This window comes from Mesoplodon densirostris, chromosome 9, assembly GCF_025265405.1.
Source record: "Mesoplodon densirostris isolate mMesDen1 chromosome 9, mMesDen1 primary haplotype, whole genome shotgun sequence".
In the NCBI taxonomy this organism is placed as follows: Eukaryota; Metazoa; Chordata; class Mammalia; order Artiodactyla; family Ziphiidae; genus Mesoplodon; species Mesoplodon densirostris.
In genome coordinates this window covers 110,859,643-110,876,383 of record NC_082669.1, presented here as the reverse complement: position 1 = coordinate 110,876,383, position 16,741 = coordinate 110,859,643, and the positions used below count along the sequence as shown (strand labels likewise).

Sequence of the window (16,741 nt, the reverse complement as noted above, 5' to 3'; positions counted from 1 at the left end):
AGAAATGGGAATATGTTATCATAGAATATTCAGTATAGTATAGGTAAAGTACTGTGTATATGTTCATCCCAATCTCCTAATTTATCACTTCCCCCCACATTCCCCCTTTGGTAACCGTAAGTTTGATTTCGAGATCTGTGAGTCTGTTTCTGTTTTGTAAAGAATCTGAAAAAGAATGGATTCACTTTGCTGTACACCTGAAACTAACACAACATTGTAAATCAACGGTACTCAAAAAAAAATGCATTTCAAAGGTTCAAAAAAAAACCAAAGGGAATATGAATGTCAAGTATTATACCGTAAGAATGTACTTTTCAAATCGTAAGAAACTGGACAAATATTAGGTATTTCTGCTACCCATCTCCCAGGGTCATTGAGACCAACTAAGCATGTAAACAACGGCTTACTGGTATACCCCAGAATAGATATGATTTCATTATAAAATGTTATGTCATAATACAATCTTTTGGATGCAGCTGGCTTCACTGCCAGACCCCAGAGGTCTGGAAAGGAACCTAAACCTCTATATTAAATAGGTAGTGAGTTTCCACAAGGTTCTACTGAATATGGTTTACACGTCTCTTATGCAAGTATCTGGTGATCACCTAAAACCCATGCCATTTAGATACAAATATTGACACAGATAGATGGGATCTGGCTACGTAATGAGTGGATGTGAGCATTACAAACATTTCTGAGTCTTTACTTACCTATATTCTATTTTAATCTATGTTTAATCTAGCAGTGTGCAAAGGTATAAAAATAATGTATGTATTTTTTTTTTTTTTTTTTTGCGGTACATGGGCCTCTCACTGTTGTGGCCTCTCCCGTTGCGGAGCACAGGCTCCAGACGCGCAGGCTCAGCAGCCATGGCTCACGGGCCCAGCCACTCCGCGGCATGTGGGATCTTCCTGGATCGGGGCACGAACCCGTGTCCCCTGCATTGGCAGGCGGACTCTCAACCACTGCGCCACCAGGGAAGCCCTGTATGTATTTTTAAGTGGTCGCATACTTAATAAAAATTACGAACTTGAAAATTACAAAAAAAAATAAAAAAGTGGCAAGCTTTGAGAAACCACAGAAGAAATGTTAATGAAAAATTAGAGAAGAAAGTACATGATGATAAGACTAAATGAAACGCTACAGTGATGAGAAAGGACAAGACATACTACAGCAGAGCAACTGGACATTAAGAGAAAAACAATACACCAGAGGTCTAATTAAACAGAAGTACCGACTGCAAGCAGTTGATGAGCTATAATCCACTATGACGGCGTTACAACACTGAGCAGTACAGTGTAAGCTAAGGGGAGAGATCCACATCAGATAAACCTACCAGAAACGATCATAATAGAAGGTCCACAGGAAGGAGGAAGAAGCACTAAGTTTATACGGGGCTGTCACAATTTCACATCTGCTATGGTACCTAGCCCTTATGTCCTAATGTGGTGTGGGCTTGCGTCTGCTCTTACTGGGCCTCTATTTCAGCTGGTTGGGGTCCACCTTGCCCTAGTTATTAAATCCTTTGACCATAATCTCTGCCCAAGCCGAATATTTGTAGTTCCCTTCATGATGGGCCAAACATTTTGAGTGCGGGAGCATTCACAGATTTTCCTTTCCCTAACTGACCACAGAGAATTGTCCAGTTGCCCCTACATTTTCCCTCAGCCTAAAAAGGAGAGATTCTTGTTGTTGCTGTTATTCTGGTTGCATCTGAGAGGCCAAGTTAATACCCACAATAAAGTCCTGCAGGAGGAGGAGAAGTGAAACGTTGGTCCAAGGCTTTCAACAGTCTCAGAGCAGCTTTGGGACGTGAAAGAAATAAACAGGAGGGGACGTGGAGTTTAATAAACATTGCTGTGAGCTACACACTGGGGTCTACGTTTATATCTACTGAGAAATGTGGGAAAATAAATTATTTTTGGATCATAAATTGGCCTCTTACATGCATGCATGCATGAAGTGACCGCGATTTGCAGGCTGCAAAGACCCCTCCACACAACGACTCCTGCTGTTTCTCACTTTTCTTCTCACTTGCACTTTTGTCCCTCTGGGCTGCGTTTCACATTCTGACCCTACCCACACCTTTATCTGAAATGCTACCTCACGTGTGAAGCTTTCCTCAAAGCTTCTTCACCAACAAAACACCCCAAGCAATCCAACCGGGTGTGTAATCATTTCTCCTTTGAAATGTCATTAAACCCACCTTCACATCCCCAACGGCTGTTACCCCCAGTACCTATGGTGTGAACTGGGTGTCCGCTCAGCTCTCCTCACCGCAGGATCAGGATTTGGCTTCAGAGTGCGCTAAGGCACTTAGTGCTGTAACTGTGTCCAAGCCGCAGCCGTAAACTGTAAAGTTGGCTGCTTCAGTCACCTCATCCATTCTGCGGTCTTTGTAAATTTACGTCTTTTTAGAAAATCCCTTTTTAAAAATGAGGTTTTGATTAGGCTTTAGGGGAAAGATTGATTTGGGCATACAAGTTACATTAGCCAGAAAATAGATTATTAATAGAAAAAATTTTAAAGAGCAGTTTTGTAGGAAAGAGGGCCAGTTTATGTTTATCTTAAGAGGCAATAGGCTAAATCTTTAAATAGGTTTTAAATGATTCAGAAAATCCTGAGGTGGCAACTCCATGATCAATAAAGAGTTAAGTTTCTTAATAAAATGGAACAGGGGATGGAGATCAGATCAGATGGTCTCTGAGATCCTTCAAATTCCATGAATATGTTCCGTTACTAGTGGATCCAGGCATTTGTGGGGAGGGGCGCCCCATCCTTCTGAAGCTGAGATCACGGTGGTCTCAGGGGCCGAGTCATGGCTGTGACCTGGGATGGCCGTACGTGTTCTCTGCTTCTGTTTTCTTTCACAGTGACAACTGAGGACCTATCTCTTCACACAAAATATCCGCAGGCCACACAATACAAGCAGCTTTATAAAGAGAAAATGTCCTCAGACTGGCTGGGACACAAACATAAAAAGAAATGTTATCTCCCCTCAGGATGGAACGCTTGCAGGTTGGGAAATCTGCACATGAACGACTGTTCAGTGATCTCTACGCACACTGTCCAAGTGGCCTCCCAACATGGGTGCCATTTTTATTTTGTTTTGTTTTTTGTTTTTTTTGCGGTACGTGGGCCTCTCACTGTTGTGGCCTCTCCCGTTGCGGAGCATAGGTTCCGGATGCGCAGGCCCAGTGTCCATGGCTCATGGGCCCAGCCGCTCTGCGGCATGTGGGATCCTCCCAGACGAGGGCACGAACCCGTGTCCGCTGCATCGGCAGGCGGACTCTTAACCACTGCGCCACCAGGGAAGCCCTGGGCGCCATTTTTACATCCACCGCATGAACATGGGAGCTTCCTTGCCTGAACCCAGGGCCACAGATGTCCTGGAAGAACCTTTCAATTTCAACCCTGGGCTGGAGTCTGTGAAAACTGGACAACAGAAGGCTGCCGTCCTCAGAACGAGGCCATTCCCACTAAACTCTGGAGTGAGAAGACCCTGCAGAGCTTAGCAGAAGCTAAGGGAAGCAGAGAAAGAATTTGTTGATAGATAAGAGGCTGGGTTCTGTGAAAGATGACCATGGAGCAAATACTAGCGAAAGTTAGTAAGAACCCAAGAATGAAATCCAAATCGTGACCACCTCAGCCAGTTACAACACGGACCTTGAGGACCCCAGCTTACTCTCTGCCTCGTAGTTAAACCTATTTCTGGTACGTGATGTCTGCCCCTGTTTAGAGACCTTCCTTGAGGGAGGTTCTGTCAGCTTTCCCACCCAACCATTCTTTCTAGGACGTTCTAAAGTTCTTCTTTAGACCGACTTCCATCTCCCCTTCTGTATCTTATCATGACCTTCCGCATTGTAAAGCCACTTCCTCCTTCGACAGGTAAGACTTCAGATTTCTGACCCTGCAGCTCCCGTCAGGCGGCTGTCTCTTCCCCCTAGTGGGTCTGCTTACCACATTTCCCAATCTCTGAGCTCTGTACACCTCTGCACTTCCCCAACGTGTAATATCATAACGGTCCTGCCCTGGGGCAACAGGTCTTGATGGCAAAAGAGGAGTGTGGTAAGATGAGCTTCAAGGGGACTGGGGGCTAGTGCTGCATTTCAGAACCGCCCCCGACCCCCCAACACACAATTTTCTCCCATCACATTATCCTAGGAGAATGTCTGGGACTGAGCTTGGTGAGGAGGGGCTGAGATTTTGGATGACAACGCTGATAAAAAGAGGCTGAGGTCCTGAGCTACTGAGTGGCTATCAAAGGCTATCAAAGGCAGTCTGATAAAGATTCTTCATTCTTCACCCAGACCCGTAGGATTCAATTGTACCTGGTGTTGGCCTGTCTCTGCCCGTAGTGTACTTTCACCCCTTGAGATTATCTCAGTAGATCAAGCTCTTCTCTGAGATGTATTTTGCTACAACCATATTTATTATTTCTTACCTTTCCGTGGGTTCCTATCTTATCTTTTCAAGACATGAGGACAAGATGCAAAGATATTTCTTTGTGTCCACGATGGGACTTGGTCTACTATTTTGTATATGCTGACTGGTGTGATTAAGAACTTTCTAAAGTTTGGAATAAATTATCCATGAATTCGGTCGTAGGAAAAGAATTTTTTTCCTGTCTGAATCTTCTTTTATATTATCTCAATCCTTACATATGCTTAAGAATTTTTGAAATTGTTTTACTACCTTTACAGATGGCCTATGTCCATCAATGTGTAAGATACACATTTTTTTTAAGGAAAGTGTAGGTGAACTTTGGGATTAACCGGCACAGCATGTAGAAAGCACTCTGATAAGCTGCAACCCTTTATAAGATGTAAAATATCAGTAACACACCTGGCAGAGGTGATCCAGGAAGGCTGCTCCTGAGAGAGCCGACGTCCTCAGCTAGGCAGCCCTACCTGTCCCGGGATCGCGGAGCTCCTGCCGGGTCCCAGGGGCGCCTTAGAAAGAGGTGCCACTCGGTGGCAGAACTCACCTTCGCACTTGAGCAGGAAGAAGTCGGCGCTGGGGCTGAAAGAGGCGCTGAAGTAGGCGCAGTCGTCCACCAGGTCGCAGGACAAGCACTGCCTGTTGAAGTTGCCCACCGTGTTGGCACTGCAGGGACAGGGAGCGGGCGGGGCTGTCACCAGGGGCGAGACCCTCGGCTCCGGCCCCCGCGCCCAGCACGCTGGCTTCTCTCCCGCGCAGTGATCTGGGGGCGCCATCCTCCCACCTGTCTCCCTGCTGGCACGCCTCGAGTGCTGGCTCTGCTGTCACCCTCCCACGGGGCCGTCCCTAAGGGCCGCCCCCCCCGCCCCCCCACCAGGAGCGCTCAGCATGGCTGCTTCCTGGGAGTCATGCAGGCCCAGGCATGTCCTGATGGGTTAGTCGGGTGTGGGGTATTATTTCTAGTGCCTCATCCCTCTGAGCAGGCGATTAGCACTTTAGGAACAGGAGCTACGTGTTCTGGATCTTTCACTACCCTCAGAGCACCTGCCGCAGGGACAGGACAGGGCAGGGGCTCCAGAAACAGCAGCGGCGGGGGGCTCCGGCCGCTGCCACAGCCAGTGAGGAGGTGCCGGGGGTGCTTCTCGCACCTGCAGCTGTCACCCAGGGCCGCTCTGGTCAAGCACAGTTTCACGTCAAGAAGGCCTAACATGTATTTCCAGAAGCTGTAAGATACCACGGCATCTTCCAATAAACCTGGAAGAAGTCCAGGTCTGAGTGTGTGGCGTGGGAAGGCTGCTAACGTGAAAGCGGTCTACAAGAGTGAAGACGCTTCACGGGAGACAGGACGGGTCAGAGGAAGCGCAGGCGGCCGGCCTCCACCTCCATCGCCTTGGCTAATTTGGTGACGGGCCTGGTGGGCTTATCCTCGTAGACAAGCAGAGAGGAGCCGTCCACAGAGAGGAGCGGACCTGTGACGGCGTGGATTTGCCGGGGTTTCCTCTGCCTCCGAAAGGCAGTGCCTCTCTCCCTCGTGCAGCCCTGACTCTCAGCAGAGGGGCCGGCGGACGGGAAGGCGGCCGTGCACCCGATGGGGCTTCTCCGGCTCCCGGCGGTGGGGGAGGGGAGCCTGGCATGGGCTCCGTCCAAACCACAAGGGCCACACGCATAGCGTCCTCTTGGGTGGCCCTCGTGCGTGAGGCAGGAACCGGCTGCCCCCGCCTTCCCGTCTGCAGAGCAAAGGGGTGGAGGTGACAGCGCCTCACGTCCTCCTCCGCTTCACTGGCAGGAAGCTCCTTGGGAGAACCCCGCTTCAGAAGCACCAGTTCTCCCTGGTGAGAGTGGGAAGTGGGGCGGGGGGCAGGTCACGGGGTTTATGCTGACGGGGGACGGACCCTGGAGAACACCTTGTCCTCTGCAGGATGCAGAGGCCAGCCCTGCTCCGCCCCCTTCAAGACTTCGGAACTCAGCCGGCGCCCACGTGGAGGAGGCCCGGGCAGTAGGGCCGACCCCACCCCAGGCCACCCGTACATTCCCAAAGCCCAGTTCCCTCCTGTGAAACCCCGGCCGAGAGTGATCCTTGCAAGTTCAGCTTCGACCAAGGTGAAGGAAAGACTGTCAGACGTCTACCAAGGGAGAGAGCCAGTCTGGCAAAAGCAGAAAAATACGATAATGCCTCCAACGTGGGGGCCTCAGCTTCTTCGGCTATTTCTCCCCAGACCGTGTCACGTGTGCTGGCGCCTCTCTCTGCCGCCCCCCATGGACCGCTGACGGGTGTGACTCTGGAACGCGAAGCCTCTGGCGGGAGACCGCCGTGCGCGGGGGTCGGGGGACGCACCTGTACAGCTGGCGTCTCCTCGGCAGGTCCTCCGTGCTGAGGAAGTAGCTGCAAAGACCAGCAGGCGCACGGCGGTTAGGCGGCTGCGGGGCAGGTGTGTTTCCGCGCGCCAGGCTCGGCCTCCGCGGACCTCCCCGAGGACGCGCTGCTCAGGGCCCACACAGAGAATGTTCCCGCCCGGGGCCGGCTCCACGCTGGACGCAAAGGCTGATCCCGTGACTCGGCGGCCGATGCCCGCCCGGGACCCCTGCGTGGGAAGCCTGGCTCCCGCGGGGACTCCCCGACTGCCTGAGCTGAACCGCACAGCCTGGAGGAAGGCACTTGACCTCCTTCAGTCTTGGCCCTACTTCTCTGAGAAGCGAGGAAAGCAGTGAACCTGCACCAGGACATGGGCGGCTGTCCTGAACGAGGCCCGGCTCACGACGCACTTGGGCTCACAGCGCCCTTGGGTCCCGCCCGGAACCAGCAAAGGCTCAGCCACCCTGCACGGCCACCCTCTCAGACACAGGCCTGGCTGCAGCCCCGACGTCCTCACGGGGACCTCGAGACGTGGGACGTGGGGCGGTCGGGCGGGAATCTAAGGGCGCGCTTTCGTGAAGGAACTAGGGCCTCGGGGCGCCGCCCAAGAGGGAGAGTGCTGAGCACAGTGTGAGCGGAGGAGAACAGAGAGGCGGCCCCGCGCACGCGCACTCACATCTTACTCCGCTTCTCGTCGTAGGACAGGATCTTGGTTGCGTCCCAGTCCCCAGAGGTGATGGACTGGATGTTGTCATTGCTGCTGTTAGGCTGGAACACAAGACGGGACACAGGGTAGGGGGGCTGGGCCCAGCTTCGCTTCTCGGCCGGGGGCCCTCGGACACAGGCTGACCACCCTCGGGCCGCAGCCCCGCCCCTTCTCTGAGCGCCCGCGGCTGCCCTGCGATCAACCAGCCCCAGACCACCAGCAACTCCCACCGTGAGCTCCGCGTTTTAAGCGTCAGTGCTTCCTACGCTGCTGCTATTGTTCCTTCACCATCTGTAAATCTGATTAGCGGGTCATTATCACAGGGGGGCGAGGGAGGAAAGAGAAATATGGAGAAGTGGATGAGACACGGCAAGGAGACAGAGAAGGAATAAAGAAAGGGTGGGAGGGAGGGGAGGCAGGAAAGGATGAAGGAAGGGAGGGAGGGAGGAGGGAGGGAGGAGGAGGGAGGAAGGAGGGAGGGAGGGAGGAGGGAGGAAAACCCCCCCCCCGGATCGTCGTCACTCTCCACCGTTCTTCACAAGGCCGGCTTGAAAGCGTTTCCCGCGTGCTGTGCGTCTGCACACACGGTCTCTCCCTAAGTGCCTCCCAGAGCAGAACAGTTATGACCACACATCACAACAGAAGGAGAAAGACGTGACCATCCCAACAGGAACAGGCTGTGAGATGCTGAGGCACGAGCCACAGACCGGCTGTTCCAAGGGCAGGGGCCCCGGGCACGGGTGCAACGCGAATGCTGTTAAATCAGGCACGGGGCCTGAGGCTCACACTGCGGGGCACGGGGACCCCAGAAATGGCCTCAGGAGAAGGGAGAGCCTGTGCGGGCAGGACCAGGCGGGAGAAGCGGGCTGCCAGGGGTTCCAGAGGGCGGTGGGGGCCAAGGGGCTCCTGGGGAGGGGGCCCCCAGAGCGGGGGGACCTGCCCCTGCTGGATGACTAACGGGTCCTCAGCCCATGCTGGTCACAGGGGTGAATCCAAGATGGGCTGAAGGGAACATCCCAGCACTTTAAGTCTTGACTGAAATGATCCTAAATAAGAAACCAGGAATCTGGGGCCACAGCACCCAGGCCATAGGAGTAAAGAGCTGAAGGTCAGCCCGTCTGCAGACGTTCTGTAAGTCACGCAATTAAGTGGCTTGAAAACGAAAACATCGGTATCTAAGTCTTTGAGTCAACGTGGTCCCTGTCCTGGAGCCACAGCCGAGTTTCCATTCCTGTTCTATCAAAGCTGCTCCATGTGGGACATTCTTGGAATTTTGCTTTGGAGATTGCCTTTTGGGTCATGTCATGAATATAAATCTTCTACTTTATATCCACAGAATATTTTTGATAACTTTTTTAAAAATAAAATTTTATTCACGTGGCCTGATCTCCTAGACTCTGCTTCAACATGGAAGCCCCACTGACTGAGGCCGAGGGCAGTGCTGATGGGAGGCCCGCAGCCCCTCAGCTTCCTCCTAAGGGCAGGGTTCCCTGAGTGCAGCTCCGGGGTCCCACCCCGCGGGGAGGGGGCTGCCCGCTCTGCAGGACGTGGCATTCACCAGGCTGTCTGCTCTTTCCACACGCACCTATACGCAGCTCCCACATTCCCCGCTCAGTGATGCTCTGCTCTTAGCCCGTGGCTGCAGCACAGGGAACGGCAGTGCATCTGGCTGACCGTGGAGGTGGGATGCCCTGGGGCCACGAGGACACTGGGCCCGGCCCCCAGGACCCAGCAGAGGGAAGAAAGGCCAATGCGGGTGGATCAACAAACAAAGCGGTCTACACACACGTGTCCTGTGCTCAGACCCAGCAACGCACCCAGTGTCCTCTGATATCGTCAGAAGTGTCATTCGTATTTTTGCGCAATTACAGGAGGCACGAACGCCACCCCTGCCCAGTCAGGACGGCTGGTTCATGAAGGCCCCGTCCGTCCCCACGTGGGGACCCGCCTTCCAGTTTCAGGGCCCGGCTTCCCCCAGGGAGCACTTAGCTCCCCTGCTGGGGGGGGGGGAAGGCCCCCAGGGCACCCCCCAGCAGAGCAGGAAACTAGGGAGCTCACCTGGGAGGAGGACACCATGATGTGGTAGAACTTCCCCTGCCCCCCCTGCGGGATCGCTCGGACAAAGAAGAACTTCCGGCCGTCCTTGGAGAACACTGGCTCTTCGTTCTGCGGACGAAAGCCATCGGTTAAGTCTACAGACTGTTTTGAGGGGCTGAACCAGGATAAACTACATTTTGAGATACACTTTCCATGTAATTGCCAATGAGAGATACAGCTGAAAGGCTAAAGGCTGTGTGGGGCCTTTACTCTCCTCGGGAATCACGAGTCAAACCTCCAGTTTCCTCAGAAAATAATGAGGAATTCAGAGGAATTCAGAGGCAACTGCCCAGGCAGAGGCAAACACACGGGTGGCCCCTGGTTCACAGGACACCCAGCTCACCCAGCCAAACAGGAGCTCAGCACTAGGAAAGTGCAGGGCTGGGCTCCCCGCTTACCTGTGGCCCCTGCAAAATTCTCCAGGCGCATTTTTTTTAAAACCATTTTTAAAAACGGAAACATAGTTGATTTACAATGTTGTGTTAGGTTCAGGTGTAAAGTGATTCAGTTATATATATATATATATATATATATATATATTTTCAGATTCTCTTCCATTATAGGTTATTACAAGACAGTTCCCTGTGCTATACAGCAGGTCCTTGTTTATTTATTTTATACATAGTAGTGTCTGTATATTAATCCCAAACCCCTAATTTATCTGCCCCCCCAACCCCGCTATCTCCTCTGGTAACCATAAGTTTGCTTTCTATGTCTGTGAGTCTATTTCTATTTTGTAAATAAGTTCATTTATATCACCAGGGGTGTTTACTATCTATCATAATTCTGAACAATCACAAACCTGATGTTGCCTAAAAATGAATTCTAGTCTTTCCATGCTGTCTTTTGTTCTTTTATTTAATAAAATCCACCTCATACTGAATAGCCCACCAAGGAGACAAGAGGAAAGAAAGAAAAACCCCCCAGCCAACAAGGACAGATTCTGCACGTTCTAGGATGCAGGTGAGAGCACACGCTATTCCCAGGGACTCACTGGGCTTATTACACGGCTTCCAACGAGAAGGAAGTTCCACACGGGCATTCACTAGATGGCACATGTTTGCTTGGACCTACTGTCACTTTTCCCTGGAAGCAAAATCAGCATTCCCAGTTTTCCCTGGGGGGAAGAATTCCAGTCTGCATTCAAAGCCAGCGCCTGTAGTATGTTGCTGCATCTTGGCCTGGCCCTCACCCCCAAAGCTGAGAAGCCACTGCTCAGCCCCCAGCCACCCACTGTGGGTTGGCTGTCGCCTTAATAGGCAAGAGGGATTGGCGTCTCAGCCTCTAGGAAGCTCCAGCTTGAAAGTTTCCATCCGTGAACACCGATTAGTTGGCCACGATACACATTTTCTGATTCAAGGAGCGCCACGCTAACGTGAATGAGAACAAATGGTAAATAAACCCCAGCTGGCGCGAGGGAAACTCATTTCCCTGCAGTGAATGAATACATGCAAATATGATATGCCCAGAGAAATAAACGAACATGTGATTAAAGTGACATTTCATCTTCATGAATATTTGCAGTAAAATGAAACCTTTAATCTGCAAATATTTATTTTTCTATTTAGTGTTGGAAGTATGGTATTTAAAAATAGAGGAAATGGAAAAACCAGCAGTAAATCTGGCTTTTTAAATGTACTTTTATTTGCCAACTGCAGGATGGATACCGCAATACTGCTTCCGTTTTTTTGGGAAACGTTTGTACTTTTGGCAGAGAAATATACTATGAGTAAATATAATAAATAATTAATTCAGGCCTGAAACATTGCTTTTACACTGAGAAGCACTCAAGCATTGCAATGTCATCTTTACATTGATCCTGGGAACATTCCACAGCCGGCAGGTGAAGGACCAGCCTTTGAACCTCTCTGAGACTTGGTTTCTCATGTAGTAGATGTATATTTAGTGAAAAAGTGCAATGACTTTTGACTAGGAGACCTGAATTTTAATCCTGGTTCTGACTTTCCTGGATTTGAGGAGAAGCGTTTCTAGCCCTCTGGGTAACAGGGCATTTATCGTACCAGGCCCTGCCTGGTTTCTCCAACTCCAATCGAGCAGATCTATGAAGAATGAGTCCTTTTTATTGGTGAAAGACTTTCTGTGAGCTATTTGTAGACTTTCTGCCCATTCTTTCTATGGTTCAGATACATTCATCTGGTCAGTCTCCCTGCCTGAATTTTGAAATCACAAAACCAAAATTCTGGTTAAAGAAGATTGTCAGAAATTGACCTGCGGGAGTGACTCTTTAAACACAAAGATGGGTCCTAGTGGCCTCGGGCCTGCAGGGCCCCTAGTGGACCTGCCCCAGGACAGACTTTGAAGGTCACGGCAGCAGTGATGGTGTGTGTGTGCCGGGGGAGGGGCTGCCTAGTTCTCCAGAGTATTCCCAGAGGAGAGGGAACTTAGTGGGTCTTCACCCTCTTTTTGTGGGCTCGTGGGGGATCTTTGAGAGGCCCACACTGAGGCCTAGGAAGGAGATGGGAGGAAAACACGGGGCGGGGGGCGGGAAAAGAGGCTCAGACCACGGCCCCAGGACTGCCCTCGCCCACCCCCGTTCCCCTGACAACGAGCACTCAGAAGACCCCATGATCTTGGCGCCCTGGGTCTCCCCAGGGTCAGCAGAACCGTCCAGACCCCAGTCCTCTCCTCCTCTGATGCAGCCCTGGGCAGCGGGGGTGAGCCCTGCGGCCCCTTTGTGATGACGTGCATGAAGTGGCTGCCAGCAGCTTCCCCAGCGGCAGATGGCAGGTTGGCCTAAAATAAATTCCTAACTCGCCCCCCAGGACCTCGCAGGGTCGTGAAGGATGCAGCAACAAGACAGCTTATTTTTGAAAGAGGGTCCACAGATTGCTTTGTGAAAGATCTCTTCAAAAGGAACGTCATGAGAAACTGTTTGACACCGGGTTTCCTACTGACCACGGCGCTGAAGGAACAGATGGAGACGCGGGCTGAGCAGTGCTCGGCGAGGGGGTGCTCCGTGGGGTCCTGTGCCCGCCTTGGGGGCGGCTGGCACCCTGTGCCACTGGCTGGACTATGTATTTTTCAAAGGCTGTTTAAAAAATGTTAGCTGTTGCCTAATAAGTGCTTTAAAGTTTACATATTAAAAGTGTAAGAATTATACTTTTACTTTCTGCTGGTTTTTAAGTGCTGACTTGATTTTGTTTGGAACGACCTGGTTTCCCAAATCCAGGCTGCCTATCCGGTGCTTGGCTGGTGTTCTTAGGTGGGTGACAGGATGTGTGCTCCGAAAATACACAACAGTCTTGCCCACGGCAGACTGTCCGCAGAGCTTACGAGGACGACAGCTCGAGGCCCAAAGCACAGGTGACCAGTGGGGACATGGGTCCCGTGAGTGCCGGACAGGAAGGCAGGGGCAGGAGGGGACCCTCTGACCCTGGCTTTCCCACAGCCCTCTGCCCCGTGAGAAACAAGCCGCTGGCTGCTTTGGTAAGTCCACCCTCCCTCCTCCAACTCAGACACAGACCGCACGTGGCTTGAGGCCCAGTCCTGCAGCCGGGCCTCGGGGCCCCATGCATGCCCAGCCCCAGCCCTGTGTCGGCCCTTCCACACGCCCTGGGGACACAGTCTAGGACTCCGCCCACATTCCGCACTTGGGGATCCGTGCAGCTCTCTCCCTTTCTACACCAAGACATCTTGGAGAGCCGCTGCTCTAGAGGATTCATTTCTTAAAAAGTCGAGCATGACACAAACTAAAACATGTTAATACAAGTGAGCCCTTCACGGCATCCAGCACATTCACAATGTCGGGCAACCACCAGCTCTGTCCAGTTCCAAACCACTCCCATCACCCCCAGTTGAGCCCAGCCTCCATTAAGCTGTTACCCCCCACCCCAGATTCCCAGCCCCTGCAGCCACCAAACAGCCTCCTGGTTGTACTTTTGCTGACTTGGGCATCTCTCGTAAGTGGAGTCACACGGCGGGCGGCCCCCTTTCACTCAGCATCGTGTTCTTGGCAGGACTACTCACAGCACCAAAAGGCAGAAGCAACCCGAATGTTATCAACGGATGAATGAACCGTGGTACGTCCACGCCGTGGAACACCGTTCCACCAGAAGGTGGCTGACATGTGCTCTGTGGAAGTGGTGGATTCTTGTTTTTGAAATCCACAAAGCCTAGCATGGTGCCTGGTACAATCCATACGTATTAGTTGAACAGATGACTACGTATATAATGGATTTTTTTTCTGACTCTTTCATCTCAACGTCTTTGGCATTTTGTGTGACTATAAGAGGAACGTCATATTACTTCTGATACTTGTGCTTGTATCATTGGTCCAGGTGGCATTCAAGAACTTCTCAGTGGAACTCCCCAACGAATACTTTAAGACGCCCAAGCACAATCTCATTCTGGATACTTCTCAGCATGGACTTGGCATCCAAACTTGGACATAGGAAAACCAAAGTGGCCACAGTGGGCACTCCTCTTTTGTATCAGGCTGGCACAGAGCAGGAACAGGACATATTTAAAAGCAATCACGCCCACTGATGAGGGCACCACCCCTGAGATAACTGATGGGAGGCTGGGCCAGATTGCTGATTCCACAGATAACAGAGGTGCACACAGAGTTTCTAGAATGTTCTTGGAGAGCCACTGGGAACAGTCGCATTGTCCAGCTTCAGTTCCTTCCCATAAACGGAATCTGTCCCATCAATAAAGAAGCACACCCGTGCCCTCTCCACCATCATTCTGAGACTCAAACCCGATTAGATTTTTCCCACAGAATTTTCAGACGATTTTCATCCCATTCAGTAGGATAAGAAGGAAGTGAGCTTCCAAAACTTTCCACCTGTGCTTTCTAACCTCAGGGTGTGGAATGAGAAAAAAATAATTGAAGAAAGAAAATACCAGAGTTGAGAGTTTCATTTCTTGTGTGGGTTTAATTTTTCTGTCAGGGTGAGCACTGCAGGTCTCCTTTGATTCCCTCCAGCTCCTCAAGCCTGTTTCACGTGCATCCCTTATCCGAGGCGGGGACGGGAAATTCAGGGGAGGCTCTAAAGTCAGGTCCCCAGGAAGACTCAAGCTGAACCGCACGGAATCCACCTCAAAGGAGGCATCCACGACCCACGCTGAGAAAAACAGGAACGTCAGCCCTGTTCCATTTTCTTTGACTGAAGTAGGTTAAATCTAGGCAACTTGTTTGGACTCATCCTTTCAACGCACCAAAGGGACATCACCTAACTGAGAACTGAGATCTCACTGAGCACCGCACGTTCTCAAGAGCAGGGATTTTCCAGCCCTCTTCCATGGAGGCCACAGTTCTCCAGCAGTGCTGGGGCCGCAGGGAAGCCAGGTGGGCTGAGTGGCTCTGCTGCCCCCAAGAGCCTCACGCGCACGCACGCATGTGTGTGTGTGTGCACACGTGTGCACGTGCGTGTCTACCTGGGGCTTCCTGTAGGATTTAACGTGAGAAGCCGTGTTGTAAACACTGGGAAAGGACCTGGTGGCTGGTGTAGGCGGACAGTGTGGGATTTGCATGCGCAATAGTTACCTGTCTGTGGAGCCAGGCTTCACTTTCATCCTCGTGTTTCTGAAACGAAATAAGAGCATTAGAGAAAGGAGTTTTCGCACGTATTGTGTCTGCGACCAGCAGTGCAGAAACAATTGGATTCCCCTCCATGGTAGTTGCACAAGCTCAGGAAGGGGGCCGGCCCTGCTCTGCCTTGTCTCATGATGTGGCTCAGAGCTGAGCACGAGTGTCCCCGAACAGGAAAAATGTCACTCTCCCAGCAACGAGGACAAATCCACGGGGGGTGTGAATCCTTTGGAAGGTGCTGCATTTCTACCATTTGGTGGTCACCCCTGACCAGACACATGCCCGTCAGACGGTCACCAATGACCACACACGCGTCCACTAGATGGTCGCCAATGACCATCTAGTGGCATGTGCCCATTTAAAGGCAAATCTCAGGTGCTGCATTAGTTTACAAATTTGTGTGCATGCGTGCATGTGTGCATGTATGTGTGCATGTGCGTGGGTGTCTGTGCGTATGTGTGTCAAATTTCCAGTTCACAACAATCCTGGCAGACCAAAACATTAAAAGGACTTAAAAAGCAAATGAAAAGTAAATCTCAGAGAGCTGTGTGGAAAGACATATAATGGGAGACCAAACACACCAACCAAATCACCAGGAATTGCTATTCAGCCGCATGGGCAGTGGACCTGTCCCTGGGGCAGGTCTGTTCTTTATCTGTGGACTCTAAACATGGGCAGGCTGGAGTTTCACTGCTGACCCCGCAAGACTGGGGGGCCAGATGCCAGAAGACCTGGGCTACGAGCCATTCCCAGCTTTCCAGCCGCGAGTCCACTCTTTCCTTCCTTCCCCTCAAGAAGCCCATCAGAATAACCTGGAATCTGCTCTAAATTGTATTAAAAATCGAGTAAATCACTGGCCCACTGAGAACACTGGTCTCAGCAACAGCTCACTGCGACTCCCCTCAAGATCGTCATTGGGCCGCGGGGTCAGAGCTGCTGTCTGGGGCCCCGAAGTCACAACACAGCTGCTCTGCAAGCCTTTCCCCTCCTCAGTTGGGAAATAAAAATTTAGGGCCCAAAAAGAGTTTCTGAGAGAACTGCCTGGGTTTATTAACTGATTTTAATGGATGTTTCTTTACCCAACACAAGGAGCCCTGCCCCTTGGGGCTCAGGGATCGTGGATGACACGGGCTGCCGGGGGCAGCCCGCCTGAGGGGCCGAGACAGCCGTGGGTCACTCCCTTGCTTCGCAGGGCTGCCAAGCCTCTCTTTAGATTTTCGTTCCTCCTTGTCTCCCCTCCCTTCGCCCCCTGTAACCACCCACTAAGTCAGCCTGAGGCCCTAGGAACACACTGGCCTCACCGGTGACTTTCAGACATGGTGCCGACCGTCCAGGGTACCAGCTGGCTCTGGTCAGTGAGGGACAGAGAGGCTGAAACGGCCAGGCCAGGTTGCAGTGCCGGGTCCTGGGGCCTCAGGCCGGACCCCGCCCCTCTCTAAACGTCAACTGGAAAATGAGAAGCAGCCCCTGTGTGAAGTAGCTGTGGGCAAGGATAAAGGGAAGTGAGAGCTCTGTGAGCTGGGGGCTGAGAGGATCAGCCCCACGTCTGCAGCAGTCCTCAATTCAACCACAAGGTGACACCCAAACAGAG

The 16,741-nt window shown here is 51.8% G+C and overlaps 1 protein-coding gene across 1 annotated transcript in view; it reads right to left on the bottom strand.

Annotated features, from left to right (window-relative positions):
• The window catches only part of DPP6 (dipeptidyl peptidase like 6), an 804,405-nt gene that overhangs the window by 77,699 nt on the left and 709,965 nt on the right, over positions 1–16,741 (bottom strand). Inside the window, exons 12-16 of the mRNA XM_060107540.1 lie at positions 15,106–15,144; positions 9,558–9,665; positions 7,470–7,561; positions 6,776–6,823; positions 4,988–5,106 (exon numbers count right to left, since the gene is read on the bottom strand). Of these exons, the coding sequence (XP_059963523.1) occupies positions 4,988–5,106; positions 6,776–6,823; positions 7,470–7,561; positions 9,558–9,665; positions 15,106–15,144 (406 nt within the window). The remainder of the gene's footprint in view (positions 1–4,987; positions 5,107–6,775; positions 6,824–7,469; positions 7,562–9,557; positions 9,666–15,105; positions 15,145–16,741) is intronic.